At 39.5% G+C, this 20,544-nt stretch overlaps 4 protein-coding genes across 6 annotated transcripts; 2 read left to right on the forward strand and 2 right to left on the reverse strand.

The window, feature by feature from the left end:
* Positions 1-201: 201 nt before the first annotated feature.
* LOC140778422 (3'-N-debenzoyl-2'-deoxytaxol N-benzoyltransferase) lies at positions 202-2,131 on the forward strand. Its single transcript, XM_073123122.1, has 2 exons — positions 202-1,429; positions 1,513-2,131. Exons 1-2 carry the CDS (start codon positions 636-638, stop codon positions 2,027-2,029), a joined length of 1,311 nt encoding a protein of 436 aa, XP_072979223.1. The 5' UTR covers positions 202-635; the 3' UTR covers positions 2,030-2,131.
* A 1,263-nt stretch (positions 2,132-3,394) lies between these two features.
* LOC140778792 (RING-H2 finger protein ATL40-like) lies at positions 3,395-4,417 on the forward strand. The gene has a single exon (XM_073123660.1). It carries the CDS (start codon positions 3,631-3,633, stop codon positions 4,255-4,257), a length of 627 nt encoding a protein of 208 aa, XP_072979761.1. The 5' UTR covers positions 3,395-3,630; the 3' UTR covers positions 4,258-4,417.
* A 2,277-nt stretch (positions 4,418-6,694) lies between these two features.
* Positions 6,695-8,938, reverse strand: LOC140778633 (cytochrome P450 710A11-like). The gene has a single exon (XM_073123439.1). The coding sequence runs from the start codon at positions 8,344-8,346 to the stop codon at positions 6,838-6,840; it is 1,509 nt and encodes a 502-aa protein (XP_072979540.1). The 5' UTR covers positions 8,347-8,938; the 3' UTR covers positions 6,695-6,837.
* A 347-nt stretch (positions 8,939-9,285) lies between these two features.
* Positions 9,286-19,977, reverse strand: LOC140777896 (ubiquitin C-terminal hydrolase 15-like). 3 transcript variants are annotated; one of them, XM_073122303.1, is made up of 14 exons: positions 19,774-19,977; positions 18,983-19,113; positions 18,326-18,888; positions 15,936-16,350; positions 15,431-15,836; positions 15,178-15,329; positions 14,965-15,062; positions 14,155-14,240; positions 13,887-14,049; positions 13,585-13,708; positions 13,234-13,476; positions 11,226-11,438; positions 10,450-10,511; positions 9,287-10,347 (listed from the first exon to the last, which is right to left on the reverse strand). In XM_073122303.1, the coding sequence occupies exons 3-14, from the start codon at positions 18,610-18,612 to the stop codon at positions 9,663-9,665; spliced, it is 2,934 nt and encodes a 977-aa protein (XP_072978404.1). In that variant the 5' UTR covers positions 18,613-18,888; positions 18,983-19,113; positions 19,774-19,977; the 3' UTR covers positions 9,287-9,662. The 3 variants fall into 3 exon arrangements, with proteins under 3 accessions (XP_072978405.1, XP_072978404.1, XP_072978403.1); XM_073122304.1 differs by lacking the exon at positions 18,983-19,113 and having other exon boundaries at positions 9,286-10,347; positions 18,326-18,635; XM_073122302.1 differs by having other exon boundaries at positions 18,326-19,113.
* Between the last annotated feature and the right edge of the window lie 567 nt (positions 19,978-20,544).

Below are 20,544 nucleotides of genomic sequence, written 5' to 3' on the forward strand. Positions count from 1 at the left end.
AACCGTCTTAATTAAGCACTCAAAAGTACTCCGACCCAACTTGGTATAGCTAACTGTACATTAATTAGATTACAAATAATTAATAGACCACTACTTCATATTAACGTTTGTGTAAAAGACCGATTAGGAGTCTCTACAATTAATTAATTACTTCGACGTTAAAGAGCATCCATCCTATTCTTACACAGGAAAACTTTATGAAAATCCTAAGGTGCCGAGTTCGCAGGCGACACCTGTACGTTATTACGTGGACTCCATCAAAACTTTTTACTACAAAAACGATCGACTAATGCTATACTTTTAGTATGGTATTCTCCTAATAACATAGTTTTTTTTTCACTGTCAGAGGTTAAACTTATCCAATAGTAATACAGTTTAGCTATTATCACAATCATCACTGTAGAGAACTCCGATCTAGTGGTTCTAAACCATGGCGACGCGATGATCAGAAGTCTTCCTGCCAATCCGACGGTGGGAGTTACACAAACACTATGTTATGGTGCTACCACTTCCACGTCGCCTTCCTCTTCCGCCACCTAACCCACACCCCCCCTCCCCTCTTCCTCCCTCCACCAAAATCTCCATTACAACCTAATTAAACTCGCATTCTTCAACCAAATACACCACCTGCGGTCATGGAGAAAGTGGACATCATAGAGACTATCCTCGTTTCCCCTTCACCTCCTCCCGTTTCCCACACCCTCCCACTCTCCCACCTCGACTCCGACCGCAATCTTCACGTTACCTTCCGCACCCTCCGCCTCTACTCCCCTAACAAATCCTCCGAGCTCGAGCTCTTCCACGTCATCTCCTCCGCCCTCCCCGCCGCCTTATCCCTCTACTACCCCCTCGTCGGCTCCGTCCGCCCCCGCCCCTCCGACTCCCGCCTCGAGGTCCGTGTCTGCTCTGGCGATGCCGTGCCGCTGACACGAGCCACCGCGTCCTTCCGTCTCGACCGGCTCGACTCGGAGAGGCCCGGTTCGCCCCTCCTAGACCGGCTCGCGCCGGACCGGGACGGGCTGGCCCTCCAGGTCACGCGCTTCGCGTGCGGCGGGTTCGCCCTCGGGATGTGCGTCCACCACGCCACATGCGACGGCGCGGGGGCCACCATGTTTTTGTCCCACGTGGCACGGCTCGCGCGTGGTGGAGCCTCGCCGGCTGTCGAACCGATCTGGGAAAGGGAACTCCTCGGGCCGCGGAGGCCGCCACGCGTCGAGGTATCGTTCGACGAGGTCTTGCGTTTTGATCATGACGTGGCGTCTTCTGGGCCGTACTCTAAGGTAGGTGGTGGTGGGGACCAACTAGTCGTAAGGGAATGCTTTCACGTGAGCGACGCGTGCTTGGAGCGGTTCCGGGAAGGACTCGCGGAAAAGGCCGGCACGAGTTTTACAACGTTCGAAGCTCTAGCCGCCTTCATATGGCGTGCCCGGTGAGTACTATAAGCTATGTAGGTCATATTACAAGCTCTAAAATTAAAAGCATGGCTAAGTGGACTAGTAATTAATTTACCAGAGTGAAGGCTTCTGGAATCGAAAGCTGGGAGACGGTAAAGATGGTATACTCGATGAACATAAGCAAAGTCCTGAAACCGGCACTTCCTACAGGCTACTGGGGCAACGTCTGTCTCCCCGTATACGTCAACCTCACCGTTACGCAACTCGTAGAGCAACCTCTCTGGGAGACGGCAAGCCTGATCAAGAAGAGCAAGCACGGCGTGACTACCGAGTACGTGAGGTCATACGTCGACTTCCAAGAAGTGCACTACGCGAGAGGGATCACAGCCGGTGAACGAGTGAGCGCTTTCACGGACTGGAGAAGGTTGGGGCACTCCGAGTTGGACTTCGGGTGGGGCGGTCCGATTACTACATTGCCTCTCTCGTGGAGGTTACTGGGGAGCAGGGACCCTTGCTTCTTCTTGCCTTATGGAGCAATGGATGGACGGAGGAACCAAGGGTTTAAGGTGTTGGTGTGCTTGCCTCAGAAGGCGCTGCACTCTTTTAGTCTGGATATGGAAATGTTTGGTGGATGATACGTAGCTTTTATTTCTGACATTAATATATACATATATATTGCAATTCTGATGAGACTTTATTGGTCGAGAATACTCAATTTTCACTCGTAGCTTTTTCTATATATTTTTAAGGACATACTTTTATGGTCAAAATAAATAATTCAGCAAAAAGCTAAGATATTTGATTTTATTTTTTGTTTATGATTCAATTAATTTTCGATTAGAATCGTTATATTAGTTTCTTTTTCAGCAACTATATCATATATTCAAAATAAATTATTCACTATAAAATTATGCTTTTCTAAATTGTATAGTTTAGCATTATGGGTGAAAAAATATAGCTACTTTTTTCCTCGATGAAAAAACTATTTGATTCTTACGCTAATAGTTAAAGAATTGAACTTGTCCGCAATTCATTTTCCAAATAAACTACCGATGTAAATCCTAACATGACAGAACGAGACCATTTTAGTAACTAATTTGGTATAAAAAAAATTACTGAGATATACTAAACTATTATTAAATATCGTAGCTCGCTATGATTAGGCATCAAATTTTTGGTCCAAATTGTAATGCCAAAGTCGTTAGCAATGCGACGTATTGGCTAAGTAATTAAGTAATTATGAGACTCGAGTTTATCTACTATTTAAAAAGTCTTAGACTTATTTACGGCTAGATCAATAAAGACGACACATATTTAATTTTATCTATTTATTTTTAAATATCTAAAAAATATTTATTATGATAATTTGATAGCTAATATTTCTTTCATATATAATAGTTTGAACCCGCTATTTATAAATATATTTAAAATGTAAATAAATTTTAAAAAAAAAAGTGAGACTAGTTTTTCAGTAAGCGTTAGTGAAGGCTCTTTCCAAGGACTTACGAAAACATTGAAAAATCTCAAGTGGTGTAATTGGTGGGACCCACACGGGTTTAAGATCACTCCTCTTTGTGCCGACCGCCGAAAGATCCGCGTCATTTGCTCGTTTTTTTCTAAGCGAATTGACTTTTGAGAGGCCACACTACCTACTGCTAATACCCCATTTAACACGCTCAACACCGCATCGTCCGGTTTCGTCACCCTTTGGCCTTTTTCTACACTGCGATCTCCATCACTTGGTCCTCTCAGAGCCGCGTCACCAGTGCCTAACGGTCAATTGAAGCTAACTTTAAGTCATACACAATTATTCCGTCCGAATTCTTGGAAACGAGTTCGTAAAGCATCTTATATGTATGTAGTTCACTCTAAAATCTAAATACGATATTTGTTTAATTTTCTAACAATAAGATGTTTTAGTTTTACCTTCAAGCCAACATTATTTTACATGCACTCTTCAACTTAGTATTAAAAATTTTAAGCAAGCAGACATATATATTCTCATTCTTTTTCCTCTGTACACCACCTATATATGTTTCTGGTAGGAATTTTATCTTACTGCTAAAAAAGACGTAGGTAAGCCAAAACAAAGAAGAGGTTTATGATTTGAACGAAACAGAGGACTTTAAAGCGTTTCCACACACAAAAGAAAACCCTACATATTATATCCCCGACTAGCTCTCCAGTTCCATCATCTTGATAGAAGCAGGAGAGAGATCTATAGAGGGAGACGACCATGTCTACCAACGTCGGGGAGCAGCAACAGCAACCGAGCTACGCCATGGACAGCAAGGTCTTGCTCACCGCAGTCATAACCCTCTTGTCCGTCGCCATCTTCGTCATCCTCCTCCACCTCTACGCCCTCTACTACCTCCGCCACCGCCGCCGCACCACCTCTATCACCACCGACAGCACCATCGTCTTCCATCGCTCAGGAACCGGACTCGACCGTGAAGCCATATCAGCGCTGCCCACGTTCCCATATAAGAAGAGCAGCAGCACGACATCAGAGTGCGCCGTGTGCTTGAGTGTGTTGGAGGATGGGGAGGAGGTGAGGTTGCTTCCTAACTGTAAGCATACGTTCCATGTCGAGTGCATAGACATGTGGCTGCACTCTCATCCGACGTGCCCTATTTGCCGGTCCGACGCCGAGGCATCCAAGGTTGTCGAAGAGGCGGAGGTGGGCGACGTGGCGGCTGACATGGACGGTGCATCGAATGCGAAGGAGGTGGCGTCGACGTCGCGGTTGGGCTCGTCGTTGCGGAGGATGCTTAGTGGGGATTGGTCGGGGAGGAGGATGCAACCGACCGAGGGAGCAGTAGAAGATCTTGAGAGAGGAAGTAGTGGATTGATTAGTAGTTAATTAAGTAAATTGGTCTTGGATTAATTCATTGTTTCAAGAATTTAATCATATTGATTGAGATAGTTGACCGGCTTAATGGCTTAATGATGAAGCTAGTGGATTGCAATCTTCGTTTTTTGTTTTATTTATTTTATTTTTCTTGACACAATATTGGACTGGCACGACACTCTACTCGAATATTTGTTTCCGAAGACTTTGACGATCGATTAACATATCCATTACCAGTGGAACGGGTGGATGGACCGGACCGGAGAAACGCTATGCGTTTGCACCTTAGGACGGTTGGTTCAAATGGATAATTAATGTCAACAAAGTCTTGCCACTTACGCTAAACTGTGAGCATGCTTAGCTCTATTATAGCATATCTTTCTTCTCTAATAATATGTATAAAAGTACATACACGCAATCTAGCTAATTCAAGTCATGAAGTTAGGCAGTACCAAGAAGTACACCTGATGACCTATCCTTTTTGGACGGGGACAAAACTACTGTTTATGGAGATTTAAGAACTAAAAAAATAATAATTTTAAGAAGATCTAGAGTTTTTGGCTAAGTTATGTGGTGGAGTGGAATAAGATGAATTTTAGAATAACTATATTAATTTTTATATTAGAAGAGAGCTAATATATTTATAAATTATTTTAATATTTAGTTGTATATATTTGTATAACAGATAATAATTATATTTAATATGGTATAAAATCAATATTAAAGTAATAGTTAGGAAATTATATTAGGAATTGGCGAGGTTTTCTATCAAATAATTAAAATACTCTTAATTGGACTTAAACAAATACTAATATTTAATAAATCTATACTTGTGGTTATTTTTTATTTATAAGAGGTCTGATTATATACGTAATATGCATGCACAGCATAAAAAGATATATACTCTTTTCTGCACTATTACAATATCCTATATTACCTTAGTGCTCACATGAAGAAAAACTTTTCCTACACCAATGCATGATAATATTTTTGGCACCTCAGTAACACCCACATAATGTTTACCTACACCGTAGATTTATTTTATTACAATGCAGAGAAATAATCACACAACGAAAGCTACTATATTTTCACAATGTGGAGAAATAACCTTATAGTGCTAGTAAAAATCCTACTTTCTATGAATTATGCGTTGCGAATTTATTTCTCGTATTTGTCATAACTACTCAATATTTTGTTTCATGTATTTACCTTATCTCTAAAAAAATCCCTAAAAATCTTTCAAGATGTATTTATATTGTTTCTAAACAAATCAATAGATAATCTTTAAAAGAATATTCTACTTTATCATATAAAGAGGTTTTAATCTAATCCTAGATGACTCATCTATTATTGATGTTATAATCATCTTCTAGAGGCCATTGAGAATCACTTCTCAGCTTTACACAAAATGTGCTAAATTGCTCTTAACTCTGCATATCTATATAAAATGTTAGAAGAGCTACATTTTAAAGATCACTAAGACTGAAGAATGGATGGTGTATTGGTGAACTTATTCTAAACTGCTACTTTGGTTTCGACTTAAATTTGAATTTATAATTTTTTATTCGATTAGAAGTTTTTCACATAAAAAATTTTATGTTTGTGATTATTATTATTTTTTGTATATTATTATTGATTACGTTCGATGGATTCTATCTCCATGTTTCTTATATATTTTTTTAAAAAGATTCTCATATGTTTTTTTATTAACTCTACATACTTGTAAATTCATAATGTATCGTATAAGTATGCATTGAATAAAAAAACATTCATAATAAATGATACAAATAGATCTCGTAATAATGATAGCCTTATAGATGAAAGAAACATATGAACAAAAAATCAATACGGTATACAAAATGGGCTCATATCAGAAATGAAAATGACTTGTGGTTCTTGGAGGCAGCGACAATAGATCTAGTGCTATAACAAAAATATCTTGTTGGATGGAACAAGCAAATGACGAGTGGGTCGAGCTCCTTCCCAGAGTAATTGTAGGTTGTTCGTTGATCAAACAGGATGACCTCTGCTACCTTTTCTTGCTTAGTGAGAGAGTAGTGCTCTTGCAGCAAGATTGGTGTTGAACCCTTGTTGGAGGAGACTAAGTGGTGCGATTTCACCATAGGAGGAGAGAGCTCGGTCGTGGGAGAGTTAAAACGAGAGCTTGTTGGAGGCTTCAACACCATGAATTCATTGATGATTGGCTTCGGAGAGAAGATAGAGAGTTAATTATAAAATAAGTTACAGATTGAGTGTTGTCCTATCAACCTGTAAATCAGTAATTTATTTTTATTATTAAATTAAATAATTTAGGTGTCTAGAGTGAGAGAGGAGATAAATAGAAATTACAATATTAATATAAACCTATGTGATTGTTTAGTTGCAATGCTAATATATATATATATATATTTTAAAAAGGATTAATTTTTATTGGAGAAGTGAAGGGAGCCTAAGTGCGCACATCAAATAAAAATGTATCCAAGATCCAAAAGGCCAAGTGGATAGACACGATTAACACATGCAACCAAATTAATGACGTGGAAAGGGTGAAATTTAATTTGTTTAATTTCCTCTCCAAGCACATGAAACAAATCAGAAGCAAGGTAATCGTGCGCAACGCTGGGAGAGGTACACCGTGCAGTCGTCCTTGGGGACGATGGTGGGCACGTACGTAATCTCATTACAGCCGTCCGTCCGGCAGCGCTTGAAGTCGATCAGCGAGGCGAAGAGCGCGATGAAGAGGATGAGGTAGTTGATGGCGTATCTCTGGCCCACGCACTGGTGGGGCCCCGCCCCGAAGGCCAGGAAGTTCCTTTTGTAGACCCGGTCCTCCTCCCGCCCCTCCATGAACCGCTCCGGGTCGAACCGCTCCGGCTCGGTGAACCCCTGGAACGACGACTCGTACACCGACGGGAACACGATCGCCCCCTTCGGGACCGTGTACCACTCCGTCAGCTCGAACGCCTCGCCGGCTATGTGAGGCACCATCGTTGCCGGCGGCCGGAACCGGACCACCTCCCTCGCCACCGCCTCCGTGTACCGCATCTCCCTCAGCTTGTCGGCGGAAATCGGCTGGCCGGAATCAGGGGACCACAGCGCCGCCACCTCGCGCCGGACTTTGGCGAGCACCTCCGGGTGCTCGTCGAGGAGCACCACGGCCCAGCAGAGGGACGACGTGGAGGCGTCCTGGGCGGCGAAGAGGAAGTCGAACAGGTGACCGCCGATCTCCTTGTCGCCGCTCTCCGGCGGGGGCGGGGCCCCGGCGGCCGCCGCGTCGGCTATCTCGCGGAGGGTCTCCTGCGTCCAGAAGTCGATGAGGCAGGTCGGCTCCCCGCCGGCGAGCATCCTCTTCTTGCTGGCCGCGGCGCATCCTGCGAGGGTGTTCGCCAGCCGCGAGACGGCGTGTTTGGCTCGGTGGAAAGCGAACCCGGGTAGATTGATCGGCATTGCCATGACTCCTACGTTAAATAGATTATAGTATTTGTTGAATCTTCTCCGGGCCTCCGGTGACAGGTACTGCCCAACAAAGACGGTCTGCGAGGTCTCGAGATTCATATCCCGGCAGAACAGCCGCAGAGAAATCGGAACAGAGGTAGAAGATTTACGGAGCCATTGCTCTAAATGTGACAAAATAACGCGCTGCTGTACAAGACTATAAGCAGCGAGAGCGCGAGGGGTGAAGTTGGGGGCGATGCGGCGGCGGAGATCCTTGTGCTCTTGGTCGAACATGTAGATAAGGTTGTGGTCACCAAAGAGCCTCTTGCCGAAAGGGTGGCCGACGAGGTGGAATGCGTCGGGGCGGACGTTGGAGAAGACTTTATGAGAGAGCTCCGTGGAGCGAATAAAGAGGACGAAGCGGCCGACCATGAAGTTGGCCGAGAATCCGAAACCTGAAGACTTGGCCAGCTCCGCCTGCCGAGCCCAGAAGCGGGTCGGGTTTACGACCATGTGCAGAGCGGCGCCGACGAACGGGACGACGAAATGCGGGCCCGGGAGAGGGCCCTTCTTGCTGAGGTAGGAGAGCTGCTCGAGGAGGAGGAGGAAGGCGACGGCGCAGAGGAGGAAGGGTACCATCGCCGTCAAATTGAGCGCTGGCTCCATGTTAACTCTCGTTGCTACTTACTGTGGACGTGGCTATTTAAAATTGGAGTAGGAGGGGAGGGAGCGGAGGGAAGGAGAGTGCAGGAGAACTGGGAAGGGGGTATAGAAATCTGGGTTTGTCTCAGATTCTGAGTCAGTGGGTTGTGCAGCGAGTGTCGTACTGTGATTGGGTATTTCTGGGTCAACGTTCAAAAAGGGTAATGCACGGAGACTGACCAAAACAGGAAAAAAAAGGTCAGAAATGGAAGTGAGCAGAGAGTGGGCAGAGGTCGATTTAGAGAGAGAGAGAGAGAGAGGGGAAAAGCATGAAGTACTTACCTACTACAGGAGAGAACTGTGGGCGGAGGAAGAGGAACGAGTCCGAATAAGATCCGTCGGCTTTACAAATTTTTTTTTAAAAATAATATTTTAACTGCAATTGCCAGTTGGCATGGGGGGGTTGGATTGGTGGTGTTATGGGACCACCAGCAGGTTGCTCAATCCAAGATCTAGAAATAACTTCCAAAGTGTAAATTCAAGTTGAGCCTCATAAATTTATAGATATCCACCTTCACTTTAGCGGTTTAATGACAGCATTTTGGTTTCAGACAACTCCAGAATAATCCAACCAACATCTCCGGTTCCTGGATCTGGATCTGATTTGTATAATAATGATAGATTGATCTTTTTTTAATTCTACACTGTGGGCGTGTTCTAGCTCAGCTTACTCAGCAATGACTCGTTAAATCTTATTACCTGATTCACGCAGAGTCACGGCTTTCTTCAGCTGAGTGAACCTCTATAATAATCTATGATAGAATTCGAAAGTAAACCCAATTATTAGTAAGCATTTGCAATTTTGCATACATATCCAGAGAAGCCATTTCAGTGGCATTGGATACAAGTCTCCAATAGCAAATGGGAGGCAATAAATAAATAAATAAATACATGCCAATAACAGAGAGAACTCAAGAACTTTGAAAGAGAATCCTAGAGGTTCCCACAAAGCCAAGTGCCAATAATTGTTACGCTGATTAAAGAACATGTTATTACTCCATTACTAGTGTCCAGTCTGGCATGAGGAGAATTTCCAACTACCATGGATTTGAGCATGAAATTTAATCCTAATCAGGTTTGGGTACAAAAGTTGATAATGAACAAAATCAAAAATCTAGTTGCTAAACTAAAACAAGAGGCCTTTTGAGTCGCAATATCCCTGCCATTTTCATCTAACATTCAGCATGCCTCATGGAACTAAAAATTTATGAGGCTCAACTTATATTCAGCTAGGGATCACCATAGTCACTTGGCTCCGCTAAACTATAAAATCTGACCATCTATATCTCACAAAATCCAGAAGTATGAACAAGACCATCTTTGAGATTACTCCAATACTTCCCGTGTAAACGAGAGTTGCTTGCCGAAACAAAGGGCTCAGCTGAAGAGGCACGGGCCTTTTCTGGAATCCTTCCTCTATGAACACTGCCTACAGGTTGTATTGGTATCCAAGATTCCGAGACATAAGCTGTGCCTGCTGAAAAGAACCTCGTCTCGGGCCTACAAGACGAGGACTCTGTACATGAAATGACATTACTGTGGGAATACTCTGCCCCATACATGGGGCTAAATATAGATGAAATGGGGTCAAGACTAGCATTGTCTCCAATGTCAACTGTGCTGAATGAATCTCTGGTACTCTCAGTGGCAATGGATGATTCATCAGAGCTCGTGAAAAGGGAACAATCGCTTGATGTAGCATCAGAGAACTCCAGGCTAATTGAATCTGTAACTATTTCTTCTATAGGATAGACACTTCTGGAGCTCAAAGTGAAATCTATATTTTGGCCTTTAACACCTTCTCTATTTTCTGGTCTAAGATCATCTCTCTCATTTATCGGACTTTTGGATACAAAAATCATGTCTGTCTGGTTTTGGTGGGGTTTAGAGGTGTTCCTCTTAGTAGAAACTGGAGCATACAATGGTGCTTTCTCAATGTAAATCCTCGGAGGCCGTGGAGAAGACCTAAAAGAGGCAAAATGAGAGTAAGCCTTGTGAGTGTCTATACATGAATAATATATGAATGAGTTAACCTAAGAAGTTTAAATGTGTCAAACTTTGCCGTACCTTGAATAAAATAACATATATGCCCCTTCTGACATCACTTGACTCAATGGAACGGTCTGCACCTATTGAAAAAAAAAAAAAGTAACCTGAGACAAGCCTGATTGGCAAAAGAGTAAGCTAATACTGATTTAGTTTTTGCTAAATACTGATTGGCAAAAGAGTGGCTGAATGAAGTATGCAAAAGAGTAAACTGGAGCATACAATAGTGCATTGCCAAGATATAGTTTTTGAATAATGAATTCATCTCATTCATAACAGATCCGATCATTTTTGCTAATACTGATTGATAAAAACACCACTACCTAGTGTGATGACTCTCATCAACATGTATCTGTTTATAGCTATATTAAACAGAGTGCAGATTGCTTAGAATATATGACATGTTTAATCCTAGTCTACTAAATATCTTGTCTCAAAGCACAACTTTCATGTTCTGAAGAAAAGCAAAATTTTGTCTATTAGCCTTGTCAATAATTAGTTTTTGCTAACAAAGAGTTATTTAATGAAGAAAGATCTAATACTTCTTTATAATGCTGATGATTTAGTTAAGATATAGTCTAGCAGCATGTAAACTCCGATGCAGATTATTCAGAATATAATGTATTATGTATGGGTAGTTGTCACTCGGACAATCAGCCACAAGCAAATGAATCTATTTTCCCTCCTTTTACATCATGCTAAGGCTTCATATAGTAATAAAAGAGTGCATACATGCACACTTCATTCAGCCACAAAATAATAATAATAATAATACAATTGTTGTGGAAAATATTTACCTCAGAGTCATCAATTCTCAACCATGTTCCTTGCAGATCTTTAACATATGAGACATAATGCCCAGTGAATGATGCATTCTGAGAATCCAAATGTACAACAACCGCATACAACAAATAAAGTGGAGGGCTATCAGCAGCGCCAGTCACAAAGGGAATCATATCCAGCATATCAGGGAAAGTAACACATTTATTTATTTTTCCGTATTTCCCTGTCTAACAAAGTAAATAACTAATTAAAGTCAATAAGGAAATAATGAGATAGATATCAGCTACACAAAAAGGGAGTAAAATAGTTTTAACAACATAAATTGCTTTGATAGACATATCACTAGGAAGAAAAAAAGAGACAAATGCATGGTTATTTATTTTTCCACATTTCCCTGTCTAATAAAGTAAATAACTAATTAAAGTCAATAACGAAATAATGAGATAGATGTCAACTACACAAAAAGGGAGTAAAATAGTTTTAACAACATAAATTGCTTTGATAGGCATATCACTAGAAGAAATAAAAGAGAGCATTGCATGGTTATACCATAAGTTTACGTTAAATAACAACCTGGTATTATCTATTTAACTTACTTCAAGGAGCAGAGTAGAAATAAACTCCTTGAGGATACATCAGACAATATAAAAGAGAGCGCCCTGAGCACGAGGCTCCCGTCTGGAGAGGGAAGATATACGCAGGATTACCCTCAATTTTGCCGAGGTTGTTTTTAAGATTTGAACTCATGAACATTGGATACACGGGGCATGCTTACCATCACACAATGTGATGCCTTCAAGTTAGAACAACAATATAACAAACTACATACTCACGATGATCTTAATACGTAACATCACAACTCATATAATCGATAAAGTTCAACGAGACGAGAACTTTTGGTATCACAGAGTTACATTTTATACCAATCAGATTAGGGGTTTTAAAGTATATTAAGAAACGAAGAAAACTAAGATTCATAGTTCAATTAATATCTAATAGAATTAACCATAATAAGAGAAAAACAAAGGGTTGCGTGAAATTGGGCTGCTAAGAAAAGCAAAGCATCTCATAATTCCTCTCAAAATGGGTAATTATGATAGAAAGATCCCTGAAAGATGTATATGAACTTCAAAACAACTGTGAAAAGATGGTAGTTCTTTTGGTTTTCCTGGCACTTCTTTCTTGAAATTGATGTAAAGCCACAGAAGCTATTAGGTGCTTTCCTTCTATAAGAGATCATGAGCATGACTTCATAGCTGAATGCAAGATGCAGCTTATGATAATCTAATATTCTAGTCCCATTTGTCAGATCCGCAGATCTCCATTTCCTTCTCAAGTATGGGATATGAATTTTCAAGTTCCAAAAAACACATGAAACTTTTCATTTCCTCATGAGAGGCATTACCAGCTAGACATCCCAAAATGACAGAAAATGGAAAAGGAAAAAAAAAAAAAGCATAATCTTGGTGTCTGTTGCACCAAGACATTGCCATATCTGGTTTGCAGGCACGACTACCCACTGAAGAGTCTCTTGATGTGTATTCAGTGGCATCGACAGAATCAGATCACGTAGTAGAAGGCCTAGATATTCAGTACATATAGATTTGAAGTTGTACTAAACACAAATATAATTTGTTGGATTTCTGATCATCTTCACTTATCTTGGAACAACTAATTCCTTATATCAGATGTGCAGCTACTAGTAAATTAGTCCCTAAAATAAAATATTGGCATGTCATTCAAGTGACGAAAAGTTACACAATATTTGAAGTTGTTTTTGAAAAGATATAGCACAAAATTCTAACAATTTGCTAACATAGTCAAAGTTTAACTCATATAATATGTTCATATCTTGTATGAAATTAAGAGGATATTCAGAAAATCTTGTCCAAAAGAAAATATGTAAATAGAAAAAGGAAGCAAATCATTTCTTCTCACATGGCATGACACAAGATGAGAGTTAAACTAGGAATTAACACCCTTAGATTTCAAGCAAAGACCACATTATAACTTAAAAATTACCTGAAATCTCTTCAAAACAATTGTTAAGATGTTTGGCACCTCATGTACACTCAATTGCTTTCTGGCTTTGACATATGCACAACATCCTCCACATCTGTACATGTTCTCTCCATCTAAATCCTCAGGAGCAGTAAATTGTGTGAGCGCGTCTTCCAAAGACTCAACCCAACCATGTATCTCCAAAGTAAGATCCATTATATTCTCATATCTTTCAGACTCAAGATGGCATCTGAGGCATTTAACCTTGTTTCATTTAGCTAAATTAGTTAGTACTATAAATTGATTGCTAAATATGCCAAAATATCAAACTGAAGAAAGGACATAGCTGAAAGTCAAACCTAGAATAATCACCTTCGATTTAAGGCGACCACCAAAAATCTGTTGTATTAGTGTTGTCTCTTGTAGTCTTGGATCGACTTCTTTTTCACCTCCAAGAGCCTCCAGACATGTAGATTGCATGGACATAACAAGAAGCCTAATGATATATCATTAATTTATATAAATATCAAAGGCATAAACAAAGGAATATATCCAATATAAATTATGGAATTTGACAATTACAATGAACTGATAAATCTATGTAGAATCTCGATCTGGAAAAGAGAAAGAAAAAACAAGAATCAAGAAGGATGTTGCATGTTTAGTCATTTGACCTTAAAAACTCATGTGCATCTTCCTGACTTCCACCACCCAAACGACATCCGATACTCCTCATATTTGACAGGATCCTGCTGGGAGATAAAGGCCCTCCACCTTCCCGTAACATAGAAACATGTTGCTCAAGTTCACACATGAGGCACCAATCTTTTGCCCAACCTAACGTACAGAAAATAATTAGGTAAATGTTGCATAAAGCATCCAGATAGAAAGTATTACGTATTTGATTGTAGCTAAAAGTATAGCATAAGAACTGAGACTTACAGCTCCTTGAGTGCAATCTCCGAAGAAGGTAAATCATGAGAGGTTTTGTGCAAGTAAGACACTGTAAGACAGCATTAGCATAGCAACTGAAAACAACAACAACAAAAAAGAGGTTATGCAAGTCAGATTTAGAAGTTTCCACTACAAAAGCATTTATGTATAGATCTCACTATTTTGACTTCAACACAAAGTTAGGAAGCTGAATATTATTGAAAAGAAAAAAATGATGAATTTTTTAAATTTCCTGCATTTTTTCTGATTCCTGTGACTCTAGAAACTTATATACATATAAAGGATGAAAAGGATGAAGATGATTATAATACATTTAGGCTGCACTTGATCGGCAAAAACCAAAACAGAATATAGAAATAGGCAATTTTATCCTCTTACCCGTGGATTCCCTGGAATAGCACATTGTAAGTAAGGGTGTAATGACTCGATATGGGTGTAATGACTCAATCACCAGGTTTGTACCCATAGACAGCCATATTTATACCAGAGGCATTGGTTGGAATCAAAACTTTTGATTGCCGAAGCAACAACTTCTTTAGATGCAAAGCCATGTCCCAGCCCATCTCTCTTTCTCCCATATAAAAAATAATAAAATACTTTAGGGGATATTTAGCATAGAAATTTATATGCTTCTATTAAAGATATGCAATAATTACTGTATATCTTGGCTTTATAATATATGTAACACCACCTACATGAATGCTATGCAAAAATAAGAGTTCACTAATATTTATGAAACTTCATTGAAAATGTGAAGTCCTGTAGAATGTCATTGAAAAAGATCTGATTCTGGGGTACCTGTTTCCACAATTAAGGAGACCCCTAGGAGAAATGCCCCACACCTCACATTGGAAGAACTTCATAAGATCCTCATAAGGAAACAACATCTGAATCATCTAAAATATGTGAAAAAGGCGGATCTATTAGCTGTTGCGGTAAAACAAAAAGTTGATGCCTTGACATGTGCATTCTTTTTTCAAAGATCATGTTTCTGTAGAGAAAAGCACACACCTTATTCTTTTTATTATCATTTATCAACCCCACAAGATTCCGTTTAAGAAATTTTGGGGAACCCTTTGAACTTTGAATCTTCAGGTCTCCTTCATATGAGATCCCATTGCCCTGCAACTGGTCGTTAACAGAACCATTCACTTGGGCAACTCCTATGGAACATATAAAAGAGTAAGGAAGAAAGGACAAGGACAAGTAATATGGCCAACATATATTGCATCACAAATAACATAGCGAGTAGTGATTGACTTACTAGACTCGTTTTTCTTGCAGGCATTCCTTTCTATGCCTTGAGAAGTGTATTCTCTTTTATCTGCTGAGTTTTGTGATCTCAGATCTGTTTGCTTCAATGTATATGGAGGTTTCTTATTCATCATGCTTCCTTTTGTGGAAGATCTTTTAGCTAAGCTTCTATCTACTTTTTCAAGGGTAGAAGAAAACCCACTCTCACAACAATTTACTTTATTTGAAGTGATATGGCTTCCAGTTTCACATTCATTCGTAGTATTTTTATCCAATTGGGATGGAACTGATATTCCAGCCTTTCCAGGAGACGTGATCTGGCTATAAGAGTTCTGCTGAATCTCTTTGACAAAGTCTGAACAGGTATCTTGATTGCTATGAGTATCCCCAAAAGGAGTGATTTTCCCAGTCATTGACTGAAATCATTATGGAGGAAAGCATGGTGATTAGAACTTCTCTAGAAAATCAGTGAAGGATGAATTAAATAAACCAACTAAACTAAATGGAGAAAAAACCTCATGTCCAAAAGAAGCATCTTTTGGTGAAATCTCTGTAAACAAAGTGCTGTCATCCTCACTGTAGTCATTGGTTTCATCAAACACACAAGGAACACTACCACTTTTATAGATAACTTGGCTTAATTTTGTGGTGGCTCTTCTATGTGATAGATTGCTTGTGGTTACTGAATCTTGCGATGTAGCAGTTGTCATGACAGACATATCATCTGATAGATCACAAGGAAGAGCACTCTGCTTGGAGTCTTTGGTGTCAATTCCAGGGAACAAGGAATCCAAGTCATTCAATAAGGGCTGCTGTTGTACAGCTTCTACAACAGAGAAGCCAGCAGATGCTTTTACAACACCATCATGCCATTTCTGGCATTCTTGCTTGTGTCCAAGCCTCCAGTGGATTATTTGACATTTCCCAGAACTACAAACATGTGAAAATTCAACTACTGAGATTGAAGTTACGCATCAAAACAGAATCTGCAAATTTGACTTCAAAGATACCAGCTGTTATTCATTTATTAGTCATGTTAAAGTGATCTCTTTGTTTATCGAAATAAAAGAAGATAGTACTAGTTTCCTCCAGTTACATGACCAATCTTAGCGCATACCTAGCATCTCCTTATGTGACTAAAAGTGAAGAAGATAATTCTGACTGTAATAAGATTGAAAATGTAGTCATAATCTCAATATTTATTGTGGAGAAGTCTCAGATAAAGGACAAAATAATGAAGTAGGCCGTTCCAATATATCTTCTCATCATGACTCTCTTTAGGATCAAAAGATAAAGGATAAATAAAGGGGGAACATATTAAACACAGATTTGGAATCCTAATTATAAGTTGTGAATTGATCTGAATGTCAAAAGTTGAAGCATCATTATACATGCCCTCAAATTTCTGTGATTCCCCATAAGATTTACATCTCTTTTGGGCCCTTCAAATGTACAAGTCAAGTTTTCTTTTTCTTTAAGGATATAAGATTAAAAGCAACACTAAAACAAGATGATCCAAACAAGTAGAAACGTAGAACAATGATATGCACCATCTTTATACCAAAAAATAGAATGCCTAAATGTACCAAGAAATTTGTAATCAGCAGAGAAACATTATCCCCGAAGGAAAGTAGTTCAGTACTATTAAGAATATTCATAGTGCACTAGGTTTTACTTGCAGCAGAAAGCTGTCATATTGATAACTTATCAGCAAGATATAAGCAACCACATACACAATGACAAAATCGGCATGATCAACAATGCCATTTTCAATTGCATACATCGGTTTGTCCTTCTTTCCTTTTTTGATATGATAGCACATGCTTGGAAGCACTTTTTAGATGCAGTAAACTAGTACTCATACTTCCAATGTTAAGCGGTCAATGGCCTTGTTAGCATCTCTGAAGATGCGAATAAAGGTAATATCATCAAAATAGGTACACAAGCGATACTAGTGGGAAACTACATAATGAATTTATTGGAAACAGTGGAATATTTTATGTAGATGCTTCCTATGATTTATTGATGTTGTACTATAATAGATAATCAGACTGCTAAAAGAATGAGGGGCAACATTTAGCATATGATACATTTCTCACTTCCTCATCATCATCTAAAGTCATTATTACATACAGGAGATATTGAGTTTAGCAGGGTCCACGGACTTTGAATAAGATAGATTCAAAGAGATCTAAATGTGATAACCTGCATATACAGAAGCAGACCGCTAAGCACCTGAAGTCCAAATGCTGTAGGACCTAAGTGCAGTTGGGCATAGTGAGTTACAGTAGAGATGGAGTGATCAATCATCATACATTATAAGTAGGTTAAGCTTGGAATGTAGATATTAAGCTACCTAAACACTTTAGCTGGCTTTTATTCTGATTACTTGTTGATTCATAATTGTTTCTTGCATCAACTATTTTGAAAGTTTGACATGAACCTTTGTTATATCACAGCATTCTATATAAACTTAAGTAGGCTTTAGAAGATCCTTATTTTGCCTTTTTCTCTTCTTTATTCTTTTATTTGATTCATCTTTTAATACATATGTTACATTTTTTACCATACATGTGTCGAACTAGACCATATATTATGAGTGCTATACAGTACATTGACTGCATGCATACTACAGTTGCCTTTCAGATTATCAGCCTCTTTGTTATGGAAGCTTACTAGTGTTTGGCACCAACATTCTGGCATAAGACGGGGAGAGCCCAAAGTTGTCAAAATAATCAAATCTTGAAGCACCATCATTCTTACAGTAAGGTAAAGTGCATGCAGCCAACTGATGGTTCAATCAAGCAACAAAGAAATTTAAGAATAAGATATTCAATAACAGCAATTCTTATGCCTATTGAAGAGGGGGAGAAAGATGAATCAATAAATAGACAAAGATGCATACCAGTATCTGACAGACTTGCATCTAGAGCAACGAGTTATAGCAGGGGCAAGGCATCTGGCACATTCATGAAAGCCATTTCTTAGAGAAGGCCCAACTGGCATAACATCAGCACATGCCATTGTTTCTACTCTATGAGCTTCTTCAGCAGCAAGTTGAGCAAGCATAATTATCCTGGCCTTCTTCTTTGTAGCCTCGTTCCATTTGCCGAGACAAATATAAGAGACCAAAGGAAGCACAACAAAGAAAAGAAAAAGGGCAGGTATATTGGCTTCCCTTGGTTGGAGCATGTCCCCACCAACATACTGATGACCTGCTCCGAAAGAGTACTACTCAAATGGTAACATTCTACATCACTAATCACTTCAAGTTCAGTTTCTTTATGGGCCGCAAGAAGTGATTCAACATCACCCAGTTTTTTACCAAAAGGAAAACTAATCTCAAGATTAAAGACTTGTACAAATGGCTTTCCCCTTTCCTTTCCAATAAGCTGATTTCACTTTACGAAATCAAGCATTAAGGCTAGTGCAATTCCAGAACTTCACCTCACTGAATCCTTGTCACCACTGAAAATAAAAGGGAAATCCCCTTGAAACAAAACACTTCAAAGGGAAAACAGAAGTGATGAAAGGAAAATCCGACTGGAAACAGCAGCCTTACAAGTCACCATCTTATTTTAGGATCCCATATACAGAAGGTCCAGCTTCATTCACCTTGCACTAGAGGTGGTTCTCAAGCAAAATATTTAAAGTCACTAGAAAAATTCTATATTCTGGAATAAATAAGGAGACCTGAAAAGATAAGGAGAAGGACCCAAAATAACTGGATTGCATTAACAAGATAAACAGAAATAATAATCTGAAGTTTATAGAGGTAGTAACTTTAAAATAAAAGAATCTTTTTTGAGCAACCTCTCAATCATTTGACCATAAAGCCTACCTCCGCACCAGCAAGCAGTACCAGCGATTTACAGACAACAACTTTAAGATGTAAACTAGCTATAGCCAAGATCAGCATCTCAACATCTTCTTGTGAGAAAAAAATTGGAAAGAAGAACGAGGCGTAGATTTGGAGAAGGCCCATTTCACCCAGGACCCTTATTTTACTGCCCCAAATCGAAAAGAATCAATTCAAAGTCCTATCTCCGACAAACCCACATGGTCTCTTTCCTCACTAAAAGAAAGGCTCAATTCCCCGAGCTCCTCTAGTAGCAGTACCAAAATGACAGAGACCCAACAAAGAATATGCCCATTTAACCATAGAACCAGGATCAAACATACCATTCCCGAACTATTTCAGAAGAAAAATATTAAGAAACAGAGAAGAACCCGTAAAAGAAAGGATCTTTCTCTGACCAATCTACAAATCATCCAGCATTCTTTACCAGGACGAGATTCCAACGGGGGTAATGAAGGCAAGTAAAAAGTAAAGCGATGGGCTTCAACTCTTACCTCTTGATATTAGAGACGCGAAACTAGAAGGACCCAACTCCGGATCTCTCCCTAGATTCGTCCATTCCGCAGCAAGAAAGAAGAAAAGGAGAAGCTTTTCTTCTAAGTGTTCTTCCGCACTCCTCTCTCTCTCTCTCTCTCTCTCGCCCCTCTTCTGCCCAATGGAACAAAATAACGCACGATAAAAAGAGGCACATTAGTAAAGAGATCTCTCTCTCTCTCTCTCTCTCTCTCTCTCTCTCTCTCTCGTTGCTGTACTGCTCGCTAAAACAAAAAACAAAAAACGATATATAATTAATGAATAGAGATCTATCCAGATTCACTATTTACCTCTTTTAAACTTTTCCGTATAAATTCTTGTTTAGTAGTACGACAAAGAAACTTTCACCATTTTTATTTTTGCCCTTCTCTTCCATTAACCTCGGTAAAATTATTACCCAAACAGAAATTGAAGAATACTCCCTCTTCTATATTCGTTTATAAACAAAAGACATAGAATTGCAGAGCCAAGAGAAACGGCTATCGACACGCCTCTTGGTGCAATTTTGGGACAACCATCTAATTATTTTAAACCTCTTTCTCTGACTTGTTGATAAGTATACGGATTAATACAATGATGTCTATATTAATCTTCATTTCGCCACACTCTTTTATCACGAAGAAAACTAAAAAACTTTTATTATTGCAACTAACCTTAACCAGTTGATATTTTCATAGAAATGCTTGTGTCTTATACCTTTGCATGTTGGATACTGCAAATCTTTTATAGAT

This window comes from Typha angustifolia, chromosome 15 (genome assembly GCF_048772165.1).
Source record: "Typha angustifolia cultivar Huaian chromosome 15, ASM4877216v1, whole genome shotgun sequence".
Taxonomy (NCBI): Eukaryota; Viridiplantae; Streptophyta; class Magnoliopsida; order Poales; family Typhaceae; genus Typha; species Typha angustifolia.